The sequence below is a fragment of a genome, unplaced genomic scaffold, assembly GCF_019419815.1.
Source record: "Pyrus x bretschneideri cultivar Hongxiangsu unplaced genomic scaffold, Pyrus_bretschneideri_v1 Contig38, whole genome shotgun sequence".
In the NCBI taxonomy this organism is placed as follows: domain Eukaryota; kingdom Viridiplantae; phylum Streptophyta; class Magnoliopsida; order Rosales; family Rosaceae; genus Pyrus; species Pyrus x bretschneideri.
This window is the reverse complement of record NW_025999701.1, coordinates 3,211,720-3,236,527: the sequence shown is the minus strand read 5'-3', so window position 1 is coordinate 3,236,527 and position 24,808 is coordinate 3,211,720. Positions and strand designations below refer to the sequence as shown.

The 24,808-nt window shown below is 36.3% G+C and overlaps 3 protein-coding genes across 3 annotated transcripts; 2 read left to right on the top strand and 1 right to left on the bottom strand.

Annotated features, from left to right (window-relative positions):
• Positions 1-3,047: 3,047 nt before the first annotated feature.
• Positions 3,048-6,382, top strand: LOC103940898 (uncharacterized membrane protein YuiD). The gene is made up of 5 exons (XM_009351080.3): positions 3,048-3,317; positions 3,629-3,782; positions 4,566-4,616; positions 5,870-5,962; positions 6,098-6,382. The coding sequence occupies exons 1-5, from the start codon at positions 3,175-3,177 to the stop codon at positions 6,155-6,157; spliced, it is 501 nt and encodes a 166-aa protein (XP_009349355.1). The 5' UTR covers positions 3,048-3,174; the 3' UTR covers positions 6,158-6,382.
• A 148-nt stretch (positions 6,383-6,530) lies between these two features.
• On the bottom strand, positions 6,531-10,457 carry LOC103940899 (prohibitin-1, mitochondrial). The gene is made up of 6 exons (XM_009351081.3): positions 10,332-10,457; positions 9,703-9,890; positions 9,259-9,375; positions 8,356-8,526; positions 7,345-7,557; positions 6,531-6,922 (listed from the first exon to the last, which is right to left on the bottom strand). Exons 2-6 carry the CDS (start codon positions 9,877-9,879, stop codon positions 6,746-6,748), a joined length of 855 nt encoding a protein of 284 aa, XP_009349356.1. The 5' UTR covers positions 9,880-9,890; positions 10,332-10,457; the 3' UTR covers positions 6,531-6,745.
• Positions 10,458-10,602: 145 nt separating this feature from the next.
• LOC103940901 (condensin complex subunit 2-like) lies at positions 10,603-15,493 on the top strand. Its single transcript, XM_048564241.1, has 13 exons — positions 10,603-10,920; positions 11,228-11,329; positions 11,432-11,549; positions 11,710-11,774; positions 11,855-11,915; positions 11,991-12,191; positions 12,512-12,765; positions 12,915-13,053; positions 13,139-13,389; positions 13,945-13,975; positions 14,194-14,339; positions 14,651-14,761; positions 14,940-15,493. Exons 1-13 carry the CDS (start codon positions 10,648-10,650, stop codon positions 15,165-15,167), a joined length of 1,980 nt encoding a protein of 659 aa, XP_048420198.1. The 5' UTR covers positions 10,603-10,647; the 3' UTR covers positions 15,168-15,493.
• Positions 15,494-24,808: the final 9,315 nt, after the last annotated feature.

The window sequence follows — 24,808 nt, the reverse complement described above, 5'->3', positions numbered from 1 at the left end:
GTGACCTGTACGACTTATCCACATCTCGTCAATCCTGGATAGCATGTAAGTCGGAGTCACCTATAGTGACCTGTACGACTTATCCATATCTCGTCAATCCTGGCTAGCATGTAAGTCGGAGTCACCTATAGTGACCTGTACGACTTATCCATATCTCGTCAATCCTGCGTTCACCTTGCACTTGAAAGCATTCTCAATAATTATATGCAAGTAATATACATATTGATATAACATGATGCAATCTAATACTGAACCATGTCGTAGCATTTTCAATTATAAACAATATGGTGTGAAGTGTACAATCAGTAACGCCCTACTCCCAAACTACTTATTTTCAGAGGAATTAACACTAATTTAACCAACTAATTCATAAAACTAAAACTTGTCTTTACCAATTTCCTTCGCATTACTCAATTTCCCAAGCAAGGCTTTTGTCTCAAATATTTTATGGCTGCATCTAACGTCTCGTTAGACTGCCTACGTACCCTAGACAGGGATCAAGCCATTCGTAGTTCATATAGGTACTTTAAGCATTCGCAATAATTATACGAAGGTAATATACCTAATCAATTTAAAAGTGTCGATAGAATTCTCAACAATATGTACGATAAAAAGGAAAAGATCTACTCACCTGGAGTCCACGCTATACTACTCTAGCACGCGCATCGAGGCGTCCTGAATGATCGGTCCCTGTGACCAATTATCAAATCACATCTCAGAACTCTTATCTGAAGAATATGCAATTCACATAAAACACAACATCAACGACATTCTAAAATAGGTTGAGACCTATTGACCACAAGTCAACCGTCGATCAAAGATCGACGGTAGGGTTTACAACCCTGTATAACTTGACCCGGAAGATCCGCATATCAGATTTCCAATCCGTAACTCCCAACGATCCACAATATATTTCTAGAATAACATATTAAAATTTCATTACGATCCAACGGTCAGATCTCCGCCAATTGCCTAAAACAAGTGGCCGTGAACATTTATTTTACTAACTTACAAATCCAATTCAGGAAGATCCGTAAGTCGGATTCCCGATCCGTAAATTCCTATGATCTTTAAATATTACGTATTATAATGTATCCAATTTTGGTGACGATCCAACGGTCGGATCATCGATTCACATTTTTATCAAGTAACGTATCGTAACGAATTTAGGTTCCAACTATCAACCTACGTCATTCAAATGACAAAACTGAATTCAAAACATTTGACATAGCCTAAAAATAACATTGGCGGCCCACTGGCCACGCGCCGCCGCACGCGCCGCCGCGGGTGGCGGTCGGCCGCCCCGACTCGCCGGAAAATCCAACTATTTCCAAAAATTCTCAAACTTCACAGAAATGAAGATCTCAGTGAGTGGAGCAACTTTCATACCTGCCACGAAGTCCAAAAATGGACGGAAGATGGTCAATTTTGCCCACGAAGCCGGCGGGTGCCTAAAACTTCCCGACGTCGATTCGTCGTCCACGGTGGTCCAACGGGGTCAAGGTTGGTTGGGTTTTGCTCCTGGGATGATGGGCTACAAAGCCCAAGTGGTGGCATCGGCCATTGCTTTGCCGATTTGCCGAAAAATCGAAAAGGGTGGCCGGAGCACCATTGATTTTCGTCAACTTTCGTGGCCTCAAACCGCCTCATACCATGGTTAATCAAGGTGGTTCTTGGGTGGGTTTTGTAGAGGGGAATGAGAGCTTCAAGATGGTGGTGGTGGCATCGAAAAACTCCACCGGAGTTGGCCGGAATCGGCCTCGGAAAATGGGCACCCGCGGTGGTGCGGGTGGACGAAACCCACTTTTTTTTTTTTTTTTTTTTTTTTTTGTCCTTTTCTTTCTTCCAATTCTGATTGGGCCTTTCCTCACAAGGGGGAGTTTAATTTAAATAAACGTTAAACCTTGAATAACCAATTTCGAACGTCCGTAACTATACCATTATAATCCGGACTCGCAAACAGCTTTCGCCGATACGTTCGTACCAATAAGTACTACGAGGATATGCTAAAAGAATAAGGCCCACATCTCTCGAGTCGATGGTCAACGGAAGTCAAAGTCCTTGCCTCTAGGGCAATTTTGTAAATTCACGCTTTTAAAATAAAATAAAAACGTAAAATTTGGAACGGGTTGTCACAAAGGAAGACAAAGTTCCAATTTTCTTTTTCTAATATGATCTCACATTTTTTTTTTAAAAAATTTTTGGACAGAGCGATAAATGATTTGAACTTAACTACAAAAGAGGAAGCATAGTAATATTTGAAAGTGTTTTTTGTGAAATTGATTTTGAGTTCAAAAAGCACTTCAATTGTTATTTGGAAGAAGTACTAGATGTATGTTTCTTGTAGGAAGCACGCCAACTGTTTTTGAAGATCCACTTGAATTTTTACTAAAGATTGATATTAAAATATTTTTACTAAAAACGCTTTTAATCATTTTAAAAATAATTCCAAACGAGCTCTAGTATATTTTAGCGCTGCAAAGTATCATTCCATCATCTATGTTAGTGGAGAAGGGCATGTCGTTTTCTGTTTGAAATACGTCAACATTAGAGAAGGTTTCGGCCAATTCACACGGCCCTCTAAAATTCATTCTCATTTGCGGCCTAGTTTCTCCCCGCACCAACCTATCACTTCCAAGTTTCAACGTAAGCCCTGTCATAGATTGAGTAAATATAAAGACTACATTATGTAATAAGAGTGAAAATTTTTCATGCCTTACGCTGTTATTTAATTATGTTGTAATTTTTTAATACATACTCTTTCTCCCAATTCAATCACCATCTGTGTTTTTTATCCTTCGGACCCGACTCATTAAGAAAAAAAAAAATAGATTAACATACATGGATTGATCAACGTGTTTAATTTTACTTGACGTCACAGTTTAATAATGCATTATTATATGAAAATATTTCTCTAAAAATATTATAATTCTAAACATCATGATATTTGTAGACATTGAAATTTCAGGAACTTTCGTGTTCACAATATTACGGTACAGATAAACATATCTCGTGTAAGTTGCTCCCATAATTACTTAAAAAAATAATTCGACTTGTTTATGGAGTCAGAACTTTCTTTTTTTTTAACGTCTATTGAGAGCCAGAATCCGGACCGGGTTCCAGCTTTGGGGACGCAACCAGGCTGCAACAACGGACGAGGTAATCGGCGCTTCCATGGACGAGGTAATCACTGCTGCTGATGCCTCATCAAATGGATCTACATCATCACAGCCGTCCATTCTTCCCTCCAATCTCCCCCTCCTCTCTGCCTTCCTCTCCTGCGCTCTCGCCCAGTTTCTCAAGCTCTTCACCACCTGGTATTATCCTCTCTCTCTCTCTCTCTCTAGGCATTTGAACATGTAGGTTTGTGCTATGATTTGTAATTTTCCATTTTCAGGTAATTTGCTTGATGGGTAATGATGGGTTCTTTTTAATTTTGTGAAATTATGTGACAATTTAAGTTAATTGGATGATTAGGTTAATTTACACGCACTGTTTTGTTAAAAAGTAGACGAATTTCTGTTTCGGTTTTGTTAATTCTATCTGTGTCTTTTGTTTTTCCATTTTGGGTATGCTTAGTGAAGTTTTGTTTGCTCAGGTTTTCAAATATTTGCTCGTAGACGTGCAGGTACAAAGAGAAACGATGGGACTCCAGAAGAATGCTAGGGTCAGGGGGAATGCCCTCATCGCATTCGGCGACTGTGACGGCATTGGCAGTTGCTATTGGTTTCCAGGAAGGAACCGGATCCGCATTTGCCATTGCCGTGGTTTTGGCATGCGTTGTATGTAACTCTTAACCAGGTTTTGTTCATTCTTTTTGTGTAGGCTCGCATGCTCACGTTTAAAATCTTTTGGATTGTCATGTGAAATGCTCGACATAATGTCACGATCCCATTTTGTTTGTATTTTTTTGAGCTTGTTGCATTCCCTATAGATTTAACACCCCGAGTTCTTCTTATTAATGTCACGTTTGAAACTTCAATTGCATTTGTTTTTCTTCACATATTCATTACTCCTACATCAACTTTCCGTTTTTGATTGGATTGTCGTCACTTATATAGTATATAGAATCATTTATATTGGTTCTGTACAACTTAATCGACTACGCTTGGACCAACAATCTTCTTTGATTGAAGATAACATAACAAAAGATAAGTACCAGAATATTGATCTTTGACACATTTGTGAACTGTCGATTGAATAATATAGATTTAAGATCTATGTACTGGTACCATTAACTTGTTGTTTCTTATGGTTTTACTCTGTCTATTTTAATATCTAAACGCACTCCGTTGTCTTTTTGTTTCCTGGGAAGATGTAAGTCTTCTACTTCATATGTTTGACCAGTTATAGGTGTAGACTAGAAGCCCTTGATACGAAAGTTACTCTATGCGGTAATTGACCTTAAACAAAGATGGAACATGAGAAGCACAATCAAAACTTATTATAATTTAAAGAGATGATACGACTATTCTCAGTTCTCAATTTTTTTTGTCACTTTACATGCCATGCACAATTTCTCAAGGAGTTAGGTTTCATGTATATAAAATTACTGTTTCTTGCAGGTCATGTATGATGCAACTGGTGTAAGACTTCATGCTGGTCGTCAAGCTGAAGTAAGAATATTTCGTAGCCGGCATGCTTTGTGAATAATAAAGAATGGGAGTAGTTTGGTGAAGTTTGTTAAGTAAGCTTGGGGTAATGGGATGCTACTGATTGAATATATGCCCATTTGAGCAAATTTGCGTTTGAGTTTCTTCTATTTTCTTTTCTGTGGATGCTATTTGATAATTGTTCCGTTTACATCTTAAAACTTCATTTGTATTCTGGAGACAGTTATTATTATGCATTGTATGCATCGTTTCCTTTGAAGTTAGTGGCCATTGTAATGTTTCTGTTGGCAGTAGCAACACCTTTGTTATATTACTATGTTATTGGGCACCAACAGGCAATACCTAGCTGTTAGCCTGTACATACCTCCTGATTCTAAGGATAAAAATCATAGCACATTATATTATACATTCTTGTTAGTCATGCATTTTACACGTGTCATTTTCCTGTTCCTATAAAGCACCTTATAGTTGGAGCCTAAGACGCAATCCTCAGGTATTATGGTTGGCAAGTGTGGCAGGAATCCAAGGGTCAAACGTTGACATATCATGATGGCCACATATTAGAGGCACTGCTTTTGTTTTTGTTTGTCATTCACTCACTCTCATGATCTGAACACATCAAATTAGAAAGGAATGATGACTAATATTGGAGCGCCTAGCATAGGTGCAGATGAATAGACACGAATTAGGATTCTCAATATTTATTTAAGTTGCAGTATGTTGATGCGTAAGTAGCAATAGGGCCAATCCCATCTTGCTCATTTAAAATTGCTTTCTCCGGGATAAGGCAGGGGTATGTGGAGTAATATGTTATATGCAAGTTAGGTCGAAAATGCATTTCTGTGTTTTGTCCTGAAGTTTTTGAAGCTATATGCGAGTTATTTTATTTATCCTTGTAGCATATATTGCATAGACGCACATGTTCACAGCTATACTGTTTATTCAAAGAAAAAAAGCCATACAACAGTGGATCCATGGTGTATTCATTCTTTACTGATTATGTTTTCTCACGTTTCGTGTTAACATCACCTAAAATTCTGGACCCTGGGGATTGTGGACTTGTGTCCAGCCTTTATATTTGAAGTTATGAACCTTCATCTTTGATTAAAAAATGTTAGTTGATTGTGGTGGTTGTTTACTGTGTACTTGTTTTGTGTAAGTTGTGTAAGTGTCACTGTATATTTGGTTTGTTTCAATGCTTGTGTTTTTACTGTAATTTTCTTTTCTAATTCAATACGTTATGTTGCTTATTGCAGTTGTTAAACCAAATAGTGTGTGAGCTACCTCCAGAACACCCTGTTTCTAGTGTTAGACCTCTGCGGGATTCTCTTGGTCATACTCCATTGCAGGTCTACTGCATTTGCGTCTTCATGTTCATTCGGCATGAGTCATTGTTTATTCATGCACTTGATTGTCAATGATGAAGAGTTAATACGAATGATCATAACCTGTATCTCTGTTTTGTTCGATTCATATTGCCGCAGGTTCTTGCAGGTGCAGTGTTGGGATGTATTGTAGCTTATCTCATGAGAAGTTCCAGCTAGCAGATGGTTAGTGAAACACAGCCTTTGGCGGTGATTTGCATTGTCGAAAAATTCTCAACATTCTTCCCCCCGCCGATGGTGAAAGGATTTAGCAAAAGCGAAGTTTGTACCCAGAATTCATCTGTAAAATCTTTAGAAATCGTGTTTAATTTCTCTAAACAATTGGCTGTATGATGATCTGATAGTTTGATCCCGGGTATATAAAGATGATTTCCAGCTCGGATACTACCAGTGCCATACATTTTTACTCGTCAGCGTTTCATCCGTAGGCTCGAATTATGCGATTGTTTTTCTTCCATTACAAATTCCACTCACATTTACTTGCGACCGGGCGAACATCATGTTAAAAAGGCCGGACAGAGCCGTGCCCGGCTTAGTGTAAATTTGCATCACTGGGGAGCATCCATCTATTACCTCCCAACATTGTTCTTATTCTAGTCAGTCAAAACGAAAAGAAAATCGTCACAAATTAGGAATTTCCAGAATACCTTTGTTTCTATAACCCATCACATTACAAAACCACCATCCAGTTTCTTCATTTATGAGTTTTTGAAGCATCCCCACGACCGAACAACTTTGCTTACTTAACTACTGCACATTCCCCTGAATGTTCAGCAAAAGTTCATCGGCGTTCAAGTAAACCTTGTTTTTGGAATCTGAGATAACCTGTGCGATTTCTCTTGCAGCCTCAATCTTCCGTAGAGTGATAAATGCTGGATTGTTGGCAATGGCTTGACCAATCAGCTTCGCACTTGTTGCTTCACCCTAGAAATTAAGCAGGCAAATAAAAGGAGTCAGACATTTAATTCAATGGACGAGAATCTAAATAAAATGATTAACAGAAAAGAACAGAAAAAAGATTAATCCCATACACACATTCTACCACTATGTCATGTACCAAATTGGAAATCCAGATACTACAGATAAATAGGAGGATGTTTTCCAGCAGTATGGTCCCAATATGTGCGGGGTATGACTAAAGAAACAAATGTTTGATACAATGTGTTGGCATTTAATAATCAGACAAACTCATCCATTATCACGAATGGATGAGCAGCCGATCAATGTTGCCACCCCAGTACTGTCTTTATTTTGAAATACTTTACGGATAAGTAAAAACATTGCAAAAACATGCACCAAAAGAAAACTATATTCAAAATTGAGAAATTAGCATTCCCCCATCTCACCTCTGCTCTGATAACAGCACTTTTCTTGTCTTGTTCGGCTTTCTCCACAACAAATTTTGCCCTCTCAGCCTCTTGTGCAGCTACCTGTTTAGCTTCAATTGCAGTCAGAAACTCCTTTCCAAAAGTCAGGTTAGTGATAGACACATCATCCAGTGCAATGTTAAAATTCGCTGCCCTCTCTGTCAAAATTTTCCGTATCTCCCTACTGACGGCCTACGAAATAATAAGAATACCGTCAATAACAGTCAGTGACACATGGAATACCATCTCCAATTTCTCCCTCACATAATATGTACACAACGGAAGTGTACAAGTTTGCAATGTACCATAAAGGAAGAGGAAATAAAAGACCCTACTCATAATCAGTACTGCTTCAAATGATTTGAGTTATGGAAATCTACCATTTGAGTTGCATCAGAAAGAATAGATCACCAGAGATGCACAATAATCAAGAACACTTCCCACTAGCCAATGAACTTTTTAACTCAAAGTGAGGAGGATGAAAGCAAGAGCGTCAAACTTGCACTTTAAATCCCAAGCCCTCATACCAATCAACCATTTGAATACCTATCACACTTTTGAGTACCAGCTTTATTGGATTTTGAAAAAAGAGTACTGGCTATTAAATCAGCACTGCACTTGTTAGACAACCTTCCTATTACTGAATTAATCGGTATTTTACCCTTTTATTTCCGGTTTTAAAAGTTTTTGGTACATTATTGGCCTAGATAGTGATTTCTCGCTGGTAAATTGAACTATTACCTTGTTTTCTTTAGATCAAATATCATATTATATATACCTACAACATAACATATTAAACATGCAAAAGACATTTCATTACCTCAAAGGTTAAAAAGAAAAACCAGTACCTAGTTGTGGGAGAGAGAAAGGGGAGAAGGGGATCAAGAAAAAAAAAACCTAAAGCGATAACCAATTGAAATAAAACCCAAACTTAACATAACCAAACAGTCCTAGTTATAGCCAAAAGAAAATGATACACCTTCTGCTTACCTCTCTCTGAGTAATAAGTTGGCTGGCATTATACTGTGCAACTACAGCTTTCAAAGTTTCATGGATAATTGAAGGCATGACCCTCTCAACATAATTCTCACCCAGAGTTCGATAAACTGTAGGTAATTCGTCTGGCACGGGACGGGTCAGCACTCGAAGACCTACTAATACCTGGAAGAAAAACCAAAATATGTAGAAATAAAATGAATTATGATTAGTCAGTTTGAAAATTTTCACTTTCCAAAACTATTACTGCCCCCTTAAACCTTTGTATCCTAAATTCTTAAACAACACTATAAACACTTCACTGGAAAGTGGAAACTACAAATGGATAATACCAGGTTCAACTCAATACGACAGCAGATAGCAATTCTCACACATAAAAGACCAGGAGCAAGAGGGAAAATGGGTGCCCAGCAACATAATGGGTGGGATGAGTTAACGACACAAGAATTCATGAGAATTCGGAAACTTTTGGGATCTGATGGGTAGAATAACATCACTGTAGGCATTAGCCACGACAATAACTTATCACAAGATTTAAGGGTTTTTGATGTGTTCTATAGATGTAATGAACGGTGATGCAAGTGTTTCAACCTTTGACATACATAGTTCATGGGGATTGCATTTGTACCTTACCCTATCCTACCTGAAAGTAAATCATAATTGAACTCTCATATGAAAAATAGCTGATCAAATTCATAGAGATAGAGGATGTCCTACTTTAGGACCTCAAAGCCATGCTCTTAAAGTTCACTACATAACTTATACAAGTCGATGAAAAAATTGTTTAGGAAAAAATCGAATAACCTCAAACACATACTTTATTACAGTGGCCAATTTGTATAAATTTTAAAGCTGTTCTGAGAATTTTCCAGGAAAAAGATTAGGATATTTACATACCATCTGGAGGTCACGGCTTCCAGCTTTACTCTCCACTACATAAGGTTTTGCACGAACATCATAGATGACCGGCCTTTCAAACCATGGAATTATAAGGTGTGTCCCTTCAGGATAAACCTGCAACTTTAAGATGTAAATATATTGTGCTGCAAAAGTAGATACAGAAAAAAGACATGCTACAGATAAAGTTATGGACATACAAGTATAGAACAAAACTGTTCAATTCATAATATTGTGATATTCCACTTTTGTTTCTGTTTTGTGCAAAGCATGTGCTGAATTGGACACAGATTGGCTCCATGTGAGCTATATAAGCAATTACAACAGATCTCATTATTGACCAGTCCTCTTAAAGTCATTTTTAGGTCGTGAAAAATGTGTTCAACAAGATTTTAAAACGATCGAACGTTACACAATTCCCAAGAACTGGAGAAAAGAACTAACCTTGTCTTTGACACCAACAAGACGACTGAACACAATGGACCTATGCCCTCCATCGACATTGTAGAGACTATTGTTAAGTCCATATACACCAAGACTACCAACAACTCCCACCGTAAGCAAAGCAGCAATGCCACGAGCTCCAGGAAGTTTGGGGACTTTCATCTTGTTCAAATTCATGTTTTTGAATGCTGAGTGTGGACAGGTTAAATGCCAGTGTTATTAATCCAAGTAAATCATTCAAAATAATGCCCTTATTTTTCTTCGATTCATGTTCGTGAATCTCGTAGACACTCCCATTTTTCTCTCCTCCTAAAATTTTCTTACCGGCCAAACATAACCTAGAAAATTGGACGAAAATCAGAAAAGAAAACAAACCCAACTTACAAATCTCATTACTTTGTTACCTAAACAGTAAAACCAGAACGAGTAAACAACAATCGGTTGAAAAATAAGGTCCAAAATGTCGATTTTTCCGCAAATTTTCCTTTTTTCTTTTTTGTTTGCTAAAAAACTTTCTCACCATCCAAACACAAAATTAACAAAGAAATGCACAAACGAAGAAGAATGGGTAGATAGATGGGAACACTAAAACACGAAAAACCGAAAAGATCGAGCAGATATCACCATACCAGAAGAATCTGGAGAGTCCACTGGCGAACAGAAATGAGATGCACGTGGAGGGTTTAGGGTTTATGGCCAAATTATAAATGCCTAAAATAATAGAAAGCAAGAAACAAGGAAAAGCGAATGCGTGAGGAAGGGGTTGGAATTACCGAATAAACGACATGTCGTCGATTCTCTACAATCCCCCGTTTGGCGGGAACCACACACAATACGGCACGTCGTGCGTCGTCTCTGGTAGAATCAAATTACAAACCCACACGCGACCACCATTCTCCCCTCTTTTCAAATTTACTTCTTCCCTCTCTCTCTCTGCGCTCATCAATGGCGAAGGCAATGAGTCCAAAACCGCCAGCAGCGCCGAGGAGTACGGCGTCGACGGCGAGCCGTCCCGAATCGCCTACCAGTCCGCTTTTCGTTTTGTGCTCCAACGACGACCAGCTCGAACGTGCACAGGCACGCGTGGCACGCGCCGCCGCTATTCGTCGCAAGGCGGCTACAGTTTCCGCTCATTCTTCTCTACCGGACGATCGTTGTCTCAGCGGAAAACAGATTATAAAACTCTTTCAAGAATGTATCAAACTCGCCAGCGAAAATGTCCGTACAAACCATCACCACACTCCCACTCCGCTCTGTCTGCTTATCTAATCTATGAAATTACATACAAAAAAATAGATTGCTGAGTGCGTTTAGTAATACAGTTACTATATTTGCTGTTATTGACCAAATTTTATGAGGGTTTGTTTGGTTGCTGAGAAAATGCGGGAAAGGAAACATATACTTAAAAATCATACCTTTCTATGTTTTTTTCATTCCTAAAGGAAAAAAAGCGGCTCATTAGTTTATTTTATTTTCAAAGTTTTCGATATTTTTGTGATTTTTTGTTTTGTTTTCTGTATACTAGAAAATAACCCAGAAGAACACGTGGGAGCTTAAGCTTATCGATCATCTTAGCGACATTATTAAGGTTGGAACGGAAAATGGCGCGGAGACTAATTTTCACAAGGTTTGGAGCACTTATCGTGAAAATTGGTTGGTTTTTGGGATATTGTTGGTGTTTATGTATGTACTTGTGGAGATATTATTGTTATTGGTTTTGAGTGAATAGGCAAGTTGCACATTGGAAGCCGGGTTGAAAATCTACTCGGCGAGGGTGGATTCATTGCACGCTGAGGCATATAAGGTCCTAAGTGGGATGAATCGAGCTCGTCTTGAAGATGAACAAGGTTGGTGGTTTAGACATTGGTTTAGGTCTGTAATTATTTTTGTGTCACAGATTTTGTGGTCCCTTTTTTCTTTATCTCAGGCAGTTTTCGGATTTATTAGCTTTGAGGTTCACCGCTTCTTTGCTTTCGTCAGTTCCCTAATGTTTTGCTTTGGCGACAGTAACTACCACAGAGGATGGCCATGTCAGCAACAAGCAGGGTAGGGAGAAAGAGTCAGAGAGGAAGGTATGAACTATTTGTGTTTTAATTATATTGCATTACAAACTTTGACTGCAAGTTCAAAGTAATGAATGTAGTTGTAACAGATAGATCCAATGTCGACAGTGGAATCCTCCTTCGAAGCTCTTAACATAAAGAAGTTTGATGGTAACTAGACTATCCATTTTGGTTATTATCTTGTTACCTTTTAAAGTTCTAATTTGATTTATTTTTGAACTTTAGTCACATTGGTGGCGGATCCTCTATATCATCAAACGTTTGCACAGTTGGATGAAGGTGGAGCCAAGGGTCTGCTACTGAATAACCTTGGAGCATGTGGAGGATGCCAGGTGCTTTCTGATGCGTACGAAGTTCCAGGGAAGTGCAGATCATGTTCATTGCAAAGTACTGCCTTGGAATTGATTGATCTCTCTTTTGCCAAAGGCGAGTGAGATTAGAATCTCTTGCTTCATTTGACCAAATCACCATCTCAGTGAGGTGGCAAATCAACTGATTGGGTTGTTAATGTGTAACCATTATGACTCGTTTAGTTTGACAGCACCATAATATGGTGGTGAGATTGGTAGTGGTGATGATGGTGTAATACCTTATTATGGTGAAATCAAACTAAATGGGTCTTAAAAATTACCCCTTAAGAACCCAATGGGTTGATTTGCCACCTCTTTCTCATCCCTTCTCCCCTCCCTGCCTTTTTTATTTGTCTTCTCTTTCAGCCATTTATTTATTTTTTGGTTTCTATGTAGAATCTCTTGAGCAGATGGTGGTGGGCATACGCGCAAAGACTGAAATATGTCCTACTCTCAAGGAGATATTTTGCCAATTTGATGAAAATAATCATCGATCATCTCAAGATTTTAATATAAGCCAGAATGCAGATCTCAAAACGGATCCCTTCAATGCTGCGGACTATTACAAATTGAACATTGATCAAAATGATCATATGGGTGGTGATCAAGAGAATATGAGTTTCGGACCTTCATTTCAAAGTCATCATGAGGTACTTGTTATGGCTATATACAGAAGTCATTTAGACTTTGATAAATGGCTTGTTACATAACACGTTTCCGCCAGCAATTCTCTAGTTTTCTCTATATAGTCTTGCTGAATGAAAAAGATAAATGGAATACGTTTTCTAAATTTGCGCAGGATAATAACTCCCATACATCATATGAAGCGGATGTGGATGACAGATTTGAGAAAGTTTCTATGTTTTTGTTTCAAGGTTTGCGATTAAAGGAAAATTCATGGGCTGGTCCTGATCACTGGAAGTATAGGAGGCCTAAGGGTTGGTGTTACAAAGGAAATGACTTTTCGGTTTGCTCTGTTGTGGGTAAGCCTTGATTTTACCGTCTTTGTTTTCTATTCTGTAGGTTCAGAGGAAGCTCCTGCCACTCGAAGCAGACCAGCTACTAATATATCAAAGAACAAAAACTATAAGGAAGTTGAGCTTGATTTCACAGCATCTCTAGACAACGAAATTCCAAATGTCTTTGCTGTGCCAAAAAATTTCAAGTCTTTACTCCTACCTCCAAATAGAATACCTGTCAGTAACAGGCTTCCAGATGACTGCCATTATAAACCTGAGAATCTTGTCAAGTTGTTTCTTCTTCCCAATGTTCTGGTAATGATTTCTCCATGTTGTCCAATAATATACAAATCCATTGTTATCCATGATAAAAAATTTCAAGGAAAGATGGAGATTCTGACATGATCATGATCTCACTCCATGTATAGGATGCTAATCCAGGGTAGATAATCCATCGGTTGAGTTTGTGATAACTACAGTATAAGAAACCGCGAAATAAAATTTGTCACTTAGTTAAAGAGTTGAATACAAATGATAACATGCTATTACTCAGAATATGTTGTACTCGTGCAGTTCCATGTTTCATATTTTGTTTGTGTACAAGCTTAATTCCGTAATGTAGTAAGGGCTGGTTTTGTTATGAGCTGAGCCTAGGTTATGCTAAGCCAATCTTGAACTGTTTATCAGGTCTAAAACCATACAATGGTCTTGTGCCTTAAAATGATGGCCAAATGGTTAGCCTGTCCAAGCTGTAGGCTTAATATTGGCCTTAGGACACTTTTTTCTCATATTTCTGCCTAGGTTTCATAAGTTTCTGAATCCTTATGTTGTTTGATGTGGCTAGTGGTAAAATTTCAATTTTTATTGTAGTGCCTTGGGAAGAGAAGACAACAGCATACAGGTATCAGCTTCTTCGTACAAGCGGGTGTGTGTGTGTGTGTCAGTTTAAACATCCATCATGATTCAAATGTCTATTTATCATCCATTTGTAATCTTGTTTTAATGGTTTTTTATCTATTGGCTTATGATAGTGATCTTATTTTAATCTAGAACGAAAAAGGCTAATTTCTGCACAACTCTTACTAGAATTGAAGGATGACTCTTAGTTTTAATTTTCAGATTATAACTCCTGGAAACAAAGTCACAATTTTGATGTAGCATTGCCATCATGGGACGATGAGAGTGTGCTTAGTGGCCAATATAATGATGGATGTATTCATAGCGATGTAGAAGACTCGGATACTCTTGTTTCTCCACCTCGTCAGGTTTCAAATTTTTCTTTGTTAGTTTGTGAATATGAAAACTCTACCTTGGTAGTTGGTGCTCATTTGGAATTTTAGATTAGGTCAGTAGATCATTGGGCGAAACTGCAATAACAAAAACCCTGCATGCTGGGGTTGTTCATTTTTTGTTGCTTTCCTGGACATACAATTGCCTTGTGTGTGAACTGAAATTACAATGTCCTCATTGTCTAATGATAATAACGCACTGAGAAAATCAATTTTTTGGGAGTGCTGGGCGTTGTGTTTCCGCACTAAGAACTTCTGGTTAAAGACTGTGACTTGTGATGTTTCAGGTAAGCAACCTTGAAGTTCAGTACGACAGAACTTCAAAACAAGTTGATGTTCATGCATTGAAGGAAACTCTGTGGGGTCATATGCAAGAATCTGCCAGAGTTCCTACTGCGGTAAGCATATTCTGATTGCATGTGCGGAATTCATATTGTTTTTCTTCAACATGTTCATGAAATTTTTTTCCAATCTCATAACTTAAGTATCTCTTTGCAAGTTACTCAGGGATATATTTTCTTGTTTTATCTACTAAAGGAGGCTTTTCATTCATTCTGACTATTACTCTACTTACAGAAGGAATTCAAAGACACCATATCCTTCAAGTATGTCCTGGCTACCTTTCCTGTCAATTGCCAAGCTGCAGCGGCTCAGGATATCACGCCCCATTTGTGTTTCATCTGCCTTTTGCATCTAGCTAATGACCGCGGGCTAAGCATAGATGACTGCCCAACTTTAGATGACATGAACATTCATCTTCCATCTCGTCGAATCTCAGATGGAGTGGACCAGCCCTCATCGTAGGCAAAGATGTAGTGTACATTTTGATATGTGAATATTTGAAGCCGGCTTGTCATCGCCATATGCAAGCAACCGGGGCCTTTCGAGCAGTACTGAAAGAAACGTAAGCCTATTTCAGTCGCCTTGATTCTCATGTTTTGCTGCATGCTGTTGTGTTGATTTTGAGCACGCCCTGGACTTGCCTAGGCTAATCCAGCTTCTGTATATGCTGTTCAATGTGTCGTGTGAATTTGATATGAAATATCAACTCCTAATTTGCTTCCTGTGCAATAATTTTATTTGATTTTTTGCTTGCAACCAAACTTTTTATGACCAACCTTCTAGTTTAACTGCAAACCATGTTGTCAATGGGAATGCTAACACTAGTCACGCATCACTGAATGCTAGCCATTGTTCTTTATGTTTCCCGCTTCGGGTCCCAGAATGATTAACGGGTAGCATCCATAGGGCCCATGTGCGATTGACGCTGGCACAACTCTTATGTCGATTAGTAGAAATTGAGAAGGTATGCAAGGTGAGCTGGGATTGTAGTTTAATGGTACCAATTATAAGCAACGTAGCTATTTTAGAAAGCTAGGCTCTCAACTGAAGAGTTGTTTGCTGCCGGTACAAGTTATACAATAATAGGGCTTGTTTGGTATGCAAAATTGATAAATAAAAATTATTCACTTCTACTTTTAATACACCTTAAAACTAGGGGTTACTCGTTCCAATGCAATCGTACATACCAAACGGGCGGAAATCTTGGACGAAAAACACATAAAGGAAACTGTGAGTTATCTGGCGCTTAGTTGGATCAGAAGGATAAGGGAGTATCTAAATCTGTTGGACAAGATTTGTCGGTGCAAAGCACGTTGAGCATTGCTTTCTTTCTTTCTATTTCAAGTCTCCTAATATCTCTTCCTCCATTTCCAATGCTAGGAAAAGTGGACTCATCATCGTCATCATTGTCATCCTACAACCTAGAAAGAACATTTAGAATCCTTTCGATTTAATTATGACCGATATTTGATTACTCAAAGATGAATAAGAATTTTTATTCAAAATTTTTCAAAATTGTTTGTTGTCAATTTATAGAACTTCGTGTTTATAATCTGAACCGTTCAAATTATAAATCACTCTATAAAGATCATCTCTACAAAAAATTAAATAAAAATAAGGTCGTTTAATCATTAAGTTGTTTGAAAACAAATGAACGGTATTGATAAAAGTATTACGAACCGTCTATGCATTTGCTATAATAAATTGATTAAACGACCTTAGTTATAATTTATTTTCGGCATAGATGATCATTACAGTATGATTCATAATATGAACGGTTCTGATCTTGAGTACAAAGCTCTATAATTAAAATACTAAGGTTTTGAGTAAAAACTCGTACTCATTTTTGAGTAGCTAATTATTGTTCTTTAGTTATTTTCGGTTGGATTGAGTGCTTGTGTAGGTTTATAGGCTATCTGATCTCATGTGGGTCCTACAATTGTCTGTACACACAAATATTATGGACTGCATTAGTCATCTAATTTAACTTATTTAAGATTACAGATTGTTCAAAAAGGTAACAAAAGAAAAGTTTGACTAGTAAAATCATGTGCATTTGTATCCTTTGCCTTATCCATTTCTTTGGGAGCCATCTATTGATTCTATTTATGGGGTCTCTCTTGACAAGTACTGAAAATTAGGATTCAAATAAATAAATATTGTTCTTTATTTTTAAAAAATTGTTATCCGCATTTCATATTAGGTGTTATGTATTTCGCATTATAAATCGGGATGAGATACTCATTGTACTGAAGGACTGCATGACTAATACTTGTCTATTTTTGTTGATATTTAAGAAAGAGTTAATGCTAATTTGCTTTAATTATTTTTACTTAGTACTACAATTTAGTGGTATTCTTTTTTACTTATAAGTGAAAAATCTTATGTTCGATTCTCGTCAAATATGAATTTGAACCACAATATTGTTAACACATTATGAGACTTAGTCAACTTCTTCATTTTTTTAAAGTAGATAATATTATTAGTTTAAAAAAGAATTATCTGCTTTAACAACTAGAAAAGATAATAATTAAATAAAAAAGGGGAATTCAGAAGAAAAGAAAAAAGTTTGCGGATCCTTTTAGGTGTGTCTTAAAGTCGGGTCATTTTATTTTGATTGGAATAAGCGAAAAAGTCCAAAATGCACGGAGAAGTGGGCCTTGGAAGTGGAGGGGTTGTGACGGACCATTCACTACAGCCTACAGGCGCACTAGTGCTGCAAGTGGGACTCTATGCTTGATTCTTGGGGGTCCACAATTAATTAGCCGACTCATAAAAAAAAGAAATTGTAGCAAAAAACTTCTAGTATTGTTCATTGTAACGAAAAATTATATTTTTACACTAAAAAGTCAATTATGGTACTATTCACTTTACCCTTTATTTTGTTCTTATTGTTAAAAATCAAAGTTTTTAAACGGTTTTCATTAGTTTTTTTTAAAAAAAATTTAGCGTAAGTGTTATTATCAATTTACTTATGTTATTAGCATGAATTTAGTTTTTAATACCTTAAATCTATGTCATATGAATTATGTGGTTCGTTTTTCTGAGTACAACAATATATTTTACACTAAGGGGGAGGAGGAGTTCGACTAAACCACACAATGGGCAACCTAATTTGGTATTGAATTCATCATCCACGAGATTCGAACCTAAAACCTCTCACTTACAAGTGAAGAGAAATACCACCAAACTGTAGGACTGAGTAGCTATGTGATTCGATCGTTTCAATATGATATACTCTTGAGTGTGATATCAATATATTAAACTCATACTAAAATAATAGTATTATTATAAGTATCAAATTTAAATTGCCTAATTTCTATATAAAAGTATCGTACTCACTCCAACTACTACACTATGAAAGGTATATGGGATGTGATTCAAAATAAAAATTTTCTCCACAACACAATTAGCCCATCGTGGGACCCGATGCAAGCTTAATCTGCAGGAACCGCACGTTTCTGCTATGAGCTAGTTAACCTCTTAACCATGGAAACAAAAAGAGCAAATGAAAGCAATTGAAGAATATTCTTTCACCGACCTTATCAACCATTGTCCAATTATATTCAAATCTCACTCCCTCTTGCATGTTATCTGCTGTTATATCTTTCTTGTATAGAATCTTGCTCCTAAAATGGACGATAATATTGTTAATCTTCTTATATATTAATACGAACCATGTTGGAGAAGGGAGGGATTAAACACGAAATTTCAGGCGAAGGGTTGAATGTGCTTAAGCAGTTGATATACAAGTTCATTATAAATATACTGTAAAAAGTAAAGAAATCGAACATAGAATCTTATGTGTTAAGTCTTAATGTTCTTAACCACTTGAATTACAAGTGTATTATGATGATACTGTAGATTGTCGAAGGGGGAAATTGAACATAAAATCTCAGATGTAAGGTTGAGTGCTCTTATCTACTACTGGAGTTACTAGTCATTTACTATGATACTCTAGAAGGGAGGAATCAAATATGGAACCTCAGTACATGAGCGAAAGCTCTTGACAATTTAAATTATTAGTTCCTAGCTTCTGATCAATTTCTAACTGATGCGTGAATTTGAGTATACGGACATAGAACCAAATATGTAAGTTTGAATGCTCTAAACGTATACAAATCACGTGCGATGATATTGTAAACAAAATCAAACATAGAGCATTAGATGTAAGAGTGGATGCTCTTACTGCTAAGTGCTAACCGGTGAGTGCGTTTGAGTATATGAACGTACATAATTCGATTGATCCTTTGCTTAATTAAATGAATTGATCGTGAAAATGACATGCATGAAGAGATAAAAATTGTAGTGTGATTAAGGCACTGCTGGCTTCCTATGAATTTCTTTTGTACTTATTTTGACTATTATAATAATATTCTGCGGCCATGATCCTATGAGCAAGACAATTCTATCTCTCTCTATAAATATGTCCCTAGGCTTTTACTTGTTCTCTACTACCATAAACCACATCCCTCTCACTCCTCTCATTCTTCGCACTTCATCCTTATTATTCCTACTACCCGCACCACCTTTTCAGTCCCTCAGCAGACGCCATGAGCAAGCTTAATGAAAAATCTCAGATTCTTATGTTTTCTCTGCTAGTTTTTCTTCTCGTCCTTGCACCTTTGTTGTCCTCCTCACTAAGGACTCCTTACCTCTACATCATCACTAACCTCCTCATCATTGCCCTCGGAGCACAAGCCGGCGTCCTCTCTTCCTTTTCCAAACCTGATTCAGACCATGACAAGAAGAACGGCTCTGGCGCCAGTTTTTCTTTTGCTCCCAAACCTGTGGTTCCCACGGAGCTAGCCTCCGACGAAAAAAGGGTTGTTTCCCGAAATGATGAACATCAAACGGTTGTTGCTCCGCAATATGTCGAAAAGAAGGCTAGGGTTGTTGAGAAATCCAAGTCTGAGAAGATTGTGGACACTGTGAAAGTGGAGAGTGTGAAGAAGTGTACTTCTATGCCTAGCCTTTTCTTCATAGGGGGAGGTGAGACTTATCATGGAGATCACGAAGTGGTCGAGGAAAAGCGTTACATTGAGGGAGAAGAAGAAGTTTTCGAGGAGCTTAGTGGGCAAGAGCTGTTTGCTAAAGCTGAGAACTTTATTAGCAACTTCTACAAGCAGCTGAAGATGCAGAGGGAAGACTCATGGAAGAAGATTCATGAGTTTTATCACAAAGCCTTCTAATATTTCTGCTGCAATTTTATAAATGTTGTTATTGTATGTCATAATCTAGGTCATTGGTTTTTTGGGGATTATGATGGGTCAGAGGGAAACAATCCATGTAATTTAAGTAATGGTTCCTCCTTAATATCATTATTTGCGTTTGTACAGAACTACTGAAGTTACTAGTTCAGACATATTAAGAAAAAAAAAGAAAGAAAGATAATATAATCTAATTATACATATATATAATTCCTTGTACTGAATCTCCATAAATTTGAATATTATTTTATGGGTAATGAGTAATGAAATTTTATGATTGTCAAAAAAAAAGAAAAAAAAAAAAGTGATGAAATTTTATGTTTTCTATTAGATCCTTACTGAAACATGTTACAAATTGATATCAAGTTTCTCTTTTTAGTCCTTGCAAGCTTAACATTTTGCAGTTGTTCTGTCTAATATACTCATCTGCAATCCAAGAACTGTTGACATCAGTGAAAATTAATCAACTCTAGCTCCAGTACTGCTTAAAAGAAAATGTTGTGGAGATGTTGGTAGAATGTAAAAGGTTATACCATACAAATAATATTGGGTGTGTGTATAGCAATAGCCATAATATTTGCTTTATAAGATAAAAGGTACTTAAGCAGACATGCATGCAGTGAGGGATCCAAAATTCTAATTTTGAGGGCCCAGTGTGTAATATTCAAGTTTTATTTAGATAGAAATTTTGCATGTGCACGTAGCGTGCAAATTTTTTAGAGGGGGAATTTGTCATGCACTAGGTGGGTCTATAGTCATTTGCATTCATGTCGATAAATGCCAAAGCAATCTGCCGAGGGATATCAACATCCCATGTTGAGCGTTGTCGATACATTTTGCCAAATGTTTCCAAGATATTCTTAAAAGGTAGTTCATCAAACATTTGATGGACACAAAAATGTCTCGTATCAAACCTTCAGAGAGTTCTGAAAGACCTTCACATGCATTTCTCCTAACTTTCAGAGGGTCTTGAGACCACCAGTAACCAGTTACTTATTTCCACCATCTAAAAACAATTAAAGAATATAGACATAATTAATGTCTTCTTTTTTTTATATAAATGATAGGAACTATACTTACACTAATAATTCATGTAAATTGTGAGAAGGAGAGTTTGAACTTGAGTGCAAAGTATGGGACACACTGTGATCTAGCCAACTTGGCTAAATCTAGTTCTAGAAACATAATTAGTGTTGAAGAAGAGAATATTTAGTTGTTGAAAGTTTGGATATTAATGACTAATAGCTTGTGCTGAAGCAATTTAACATGATCAGAAAAAAAATAAAAGGACATAGTTTCTTGGAAGAATCATGGTTGGTGCCAAGAGAACAATCCACCAAAGCAAAAAAGATAATTTCTTAAAATGTTAAATATTATTTTTCCCATAAAAATCTTGATGGTGACATTTACAAGCTAGCCATACAAACACTAAAAAAGGAGGAGATATTTTGTATCTCCACCTGCTCTTTGGATGGTAATGCGTACGATGCCAATAGACTGGAAATTCGAAGGATCTAATTGGTGTCCAAGTTTTTTAAACATCCTTTTTTTTTTTTTTTAATTTTTTTTTTATCATTTTTTGGAGAGAGTTTTAACGAAAAGAATTTGGTATTATTCATTCTTAATCAAAATGACATTTTATGTATAAAAAGTCCATAATAGATCAAGCTCTGCTCTTTATTTACTCTTATACCATTTTTGTTATTATGGCGGGGTCCACAATGATGTTGACATTTTCATCTGTAAATACATTATTTTACATGATGCTATTCAACTTATGCTAATTTGCTACCAGCTCTTCATGCTTCCATCATGTTATCGATGTTATGTAGCTCTTCTTCTGTCAAATTGTTACAGTACTGTTCATCACATTCTACTAGCTCTGCATCTTTTTTCTTTCTTCTTTCACCTTGCAGTACATTTATACTGTTTCTTCTTTGAAATTTTGAGACTTCTAATAAGGCTGAAGACTGATCCTTGTCTTGCTATAAATATACATTTCTTCTTCTTCTTCTGCTACTAATTTCATATCATACCTAAAATCTTCAAAATCATCTAAGGCTAGCATTTGGATCCTTCGAAATTTTAGAATATTTTTGTATGAAGGAGTCTACATATGTGGGGAGATAGAGGATAGTCTAAATGACTGTTCATTAATCATGGCTATATGCCTAGCTTTCTTCTTATGCATATGTATATGCTAATATGGAGGACTATTAATAAAACTTATGCAAATTTCTTTCCATCTTTTTAGATAATCTTCTGCTACTTTTATAAATTTTTCAGGAAATAATTCTGAAATATGGTTAATGAATATTTTATCAAAATAGTCAAACTCTAATAGTAAGGTCGGGGTAACTTCTACCAAGTTATGTTTTTTCTGATGCTCATAACTAAACTGCTATAGTCTAAAATCTCTCATGTTAATCTTGGCTACAGCTATACTAATCTCCGGTTTACAAATACAATTCTCTGTACTATCATAAAGACATAGTAGATACATCTTTGTAATAATATCCATCCATGGTTTTGAATTAAAGATGAACTGATACAAAGCACATTGTAATTGTAATTGCAACTTTTTCATGGACTATGATGCTTTGCTCAGAATCTTTGAAATTTCTTCTAATAAAATATCATCTATTATTAAGTCTAAAGATATATTTCTAAGAAAACTTTCATATTTTTCTTGTTTTTCTTTGTCATTCAGAAGCTGATGCTGCTCATTATTTTGATGTTGCTCCATTTCAATGTCTTTTTCTAAGAGTTCAATTTTAATTTCTTCCATGGGTTTATTAGCCTCTTGTTCTATGGGTTCAATAACCTATTTTCCTTTATTCTTATGATGATCAGTTTCCAAACCTATTTTCAATTCTCTTTTTAGAGTGTGATTTGCCTTCTGCTGCATTATAAGATATTGGAGTTCTTGATTCATTTTGGCAAACTTCCTAAGTAATGACTCATGATCCTTAGAGATGACTTGAAGGTTATACTCAAGATAATGAATATGCTGCTGACCTTGATAGAAGTTAAAATTAAAATTATCAAACTCTTGTTCTAAGACTCTAATTAGTTTTTCATGACCTAACCTCATGCTTGGCTAATTGGTTTGGATATTCCAAAAATTATCTAAGAAAATCTGTTGCCTATCAGAAAGCTCTGGTATTCTTGACCTATACCTTAGAGTTAAATTTCTGATTCCTTCAACAACATTGCCATTAAAGTTGAAAGTGGGTATTGGTGGTGATGTTGGTCTGCTTATGCTATTTTGGAATCCACTGAATGGTGGAGTTTGATGGTGCATCATTATGCTACTGAAAGATGTTTTTCTGCTTTGTGGTCTTGTGCTATTTGAGGATGATGGTCCACAATATTCTATTCTTGTTCAACAAATTAATCTTGATAAAATATCGGCTAATGTATTGTCATTACCTTTTATATGTTCAAAAATTGATTTAAAACAATTTCCTGTAATTGAATCAACAAAATTAACGATCTTCGGGCTGCCTGTTTATTAGCATGTATCTTGTTATAATGAGAAACTATATTTTGACTATCTGTTCCAATCGTAAATACTTCATTATGTAAAAATAAAGAGAATGCTTCAAGTGAGTTAATTATTCTTAAAATTTCTAAATCTGTTGATAGTAGTTTTGACTGTACATCACTAAATTTTCCTGATGAATATCTACAAACTTATTCGTCAGACTTTGGAGACTCCTTATGCTTTTTCTGGTATAGTATGTATGTCCATCCTAATGATGAAGCATCAATTTCAACTATTTTGTAACTATTATCTAATGGTAATATTAATGACTTAAGTTTAGTAATTTCTTCGTTTATATCTTGAACTAATTTAATATATTTACTATTAAAATACTTTTGTCCAGTTTTGCTAGTTTTACTATGTAATATTGCTATTTTTCTTCTCTTTCTTGCATAATTTAACAATCCTAAAAATGTTTGTAACTGTTTCTCATCTTCTAATTTATCTGGAAATTCTAAGACTTTTTTAGCTATATGATCTTGTAATTATATTGTACCTATATCTTGCTTATCTAATGCTATTTTATTTTTGCTAATCAGAATTCCATTATTGATAAATTCTTGTAAAACTATCTTTAAGTGTTTTCTATGTTCATTTTTATTTTTACTATGTACTAAATATCATCTACATAAACACTACAAAAATTATCATGTTTCTTGAAAATTTGATCAATCTTTCTTTGAAAGCTCGGCAGAGCATTTTTAAGTCCAAATGGCATAACAAGTCACTGAAAATATCCTTCTGGATAAGTAAAAGCTGTCCACTCAATTGATTCTTCTGCTAATCGTATTTGCCAAAATCTTGATTTACAATCAAATTTACTAAAATATCTACTTTCTTGAATTTTATTGATAAGCTCATCTTTATTTGGTAACTTATAATGGTCTTCATATGTATTATCATTTAATCTCTTGTAATTATAAACTATTCTAGCCTTACATGACACACCCCGACCGAGGTAGGAGCGTGCTGGCCGTCACACAAAGGCGACGTAGCCATGTGCACGTGCGGAAGCTAATAGAGTAGTAATAAAAAGTACGAATAATTAAAAACTAGCATTCAAGTACCAGAATAAGTGCTAGTTAGTGCGATACAAATTCAGAGCAGGTCTATAGCAGTCCAAATAAAATAACAACCGTAGTACGCCCGAAGGCGAACCTACAATGTGGAGTGTCTGTCAGAACGCCGAAAAGCTCGCAAGGGAAACCACCGCAACGGCTAAGCAACTAGAACCTGGAGGGGCGCAAAACAAAAGCGTGAGTGGGCAAAAACAAAACTCTTTGAAAACCATTTAGCAAAACACAACTAACCCCTCGCCGTAAAACCTGTATACGTCCCAGAAAATA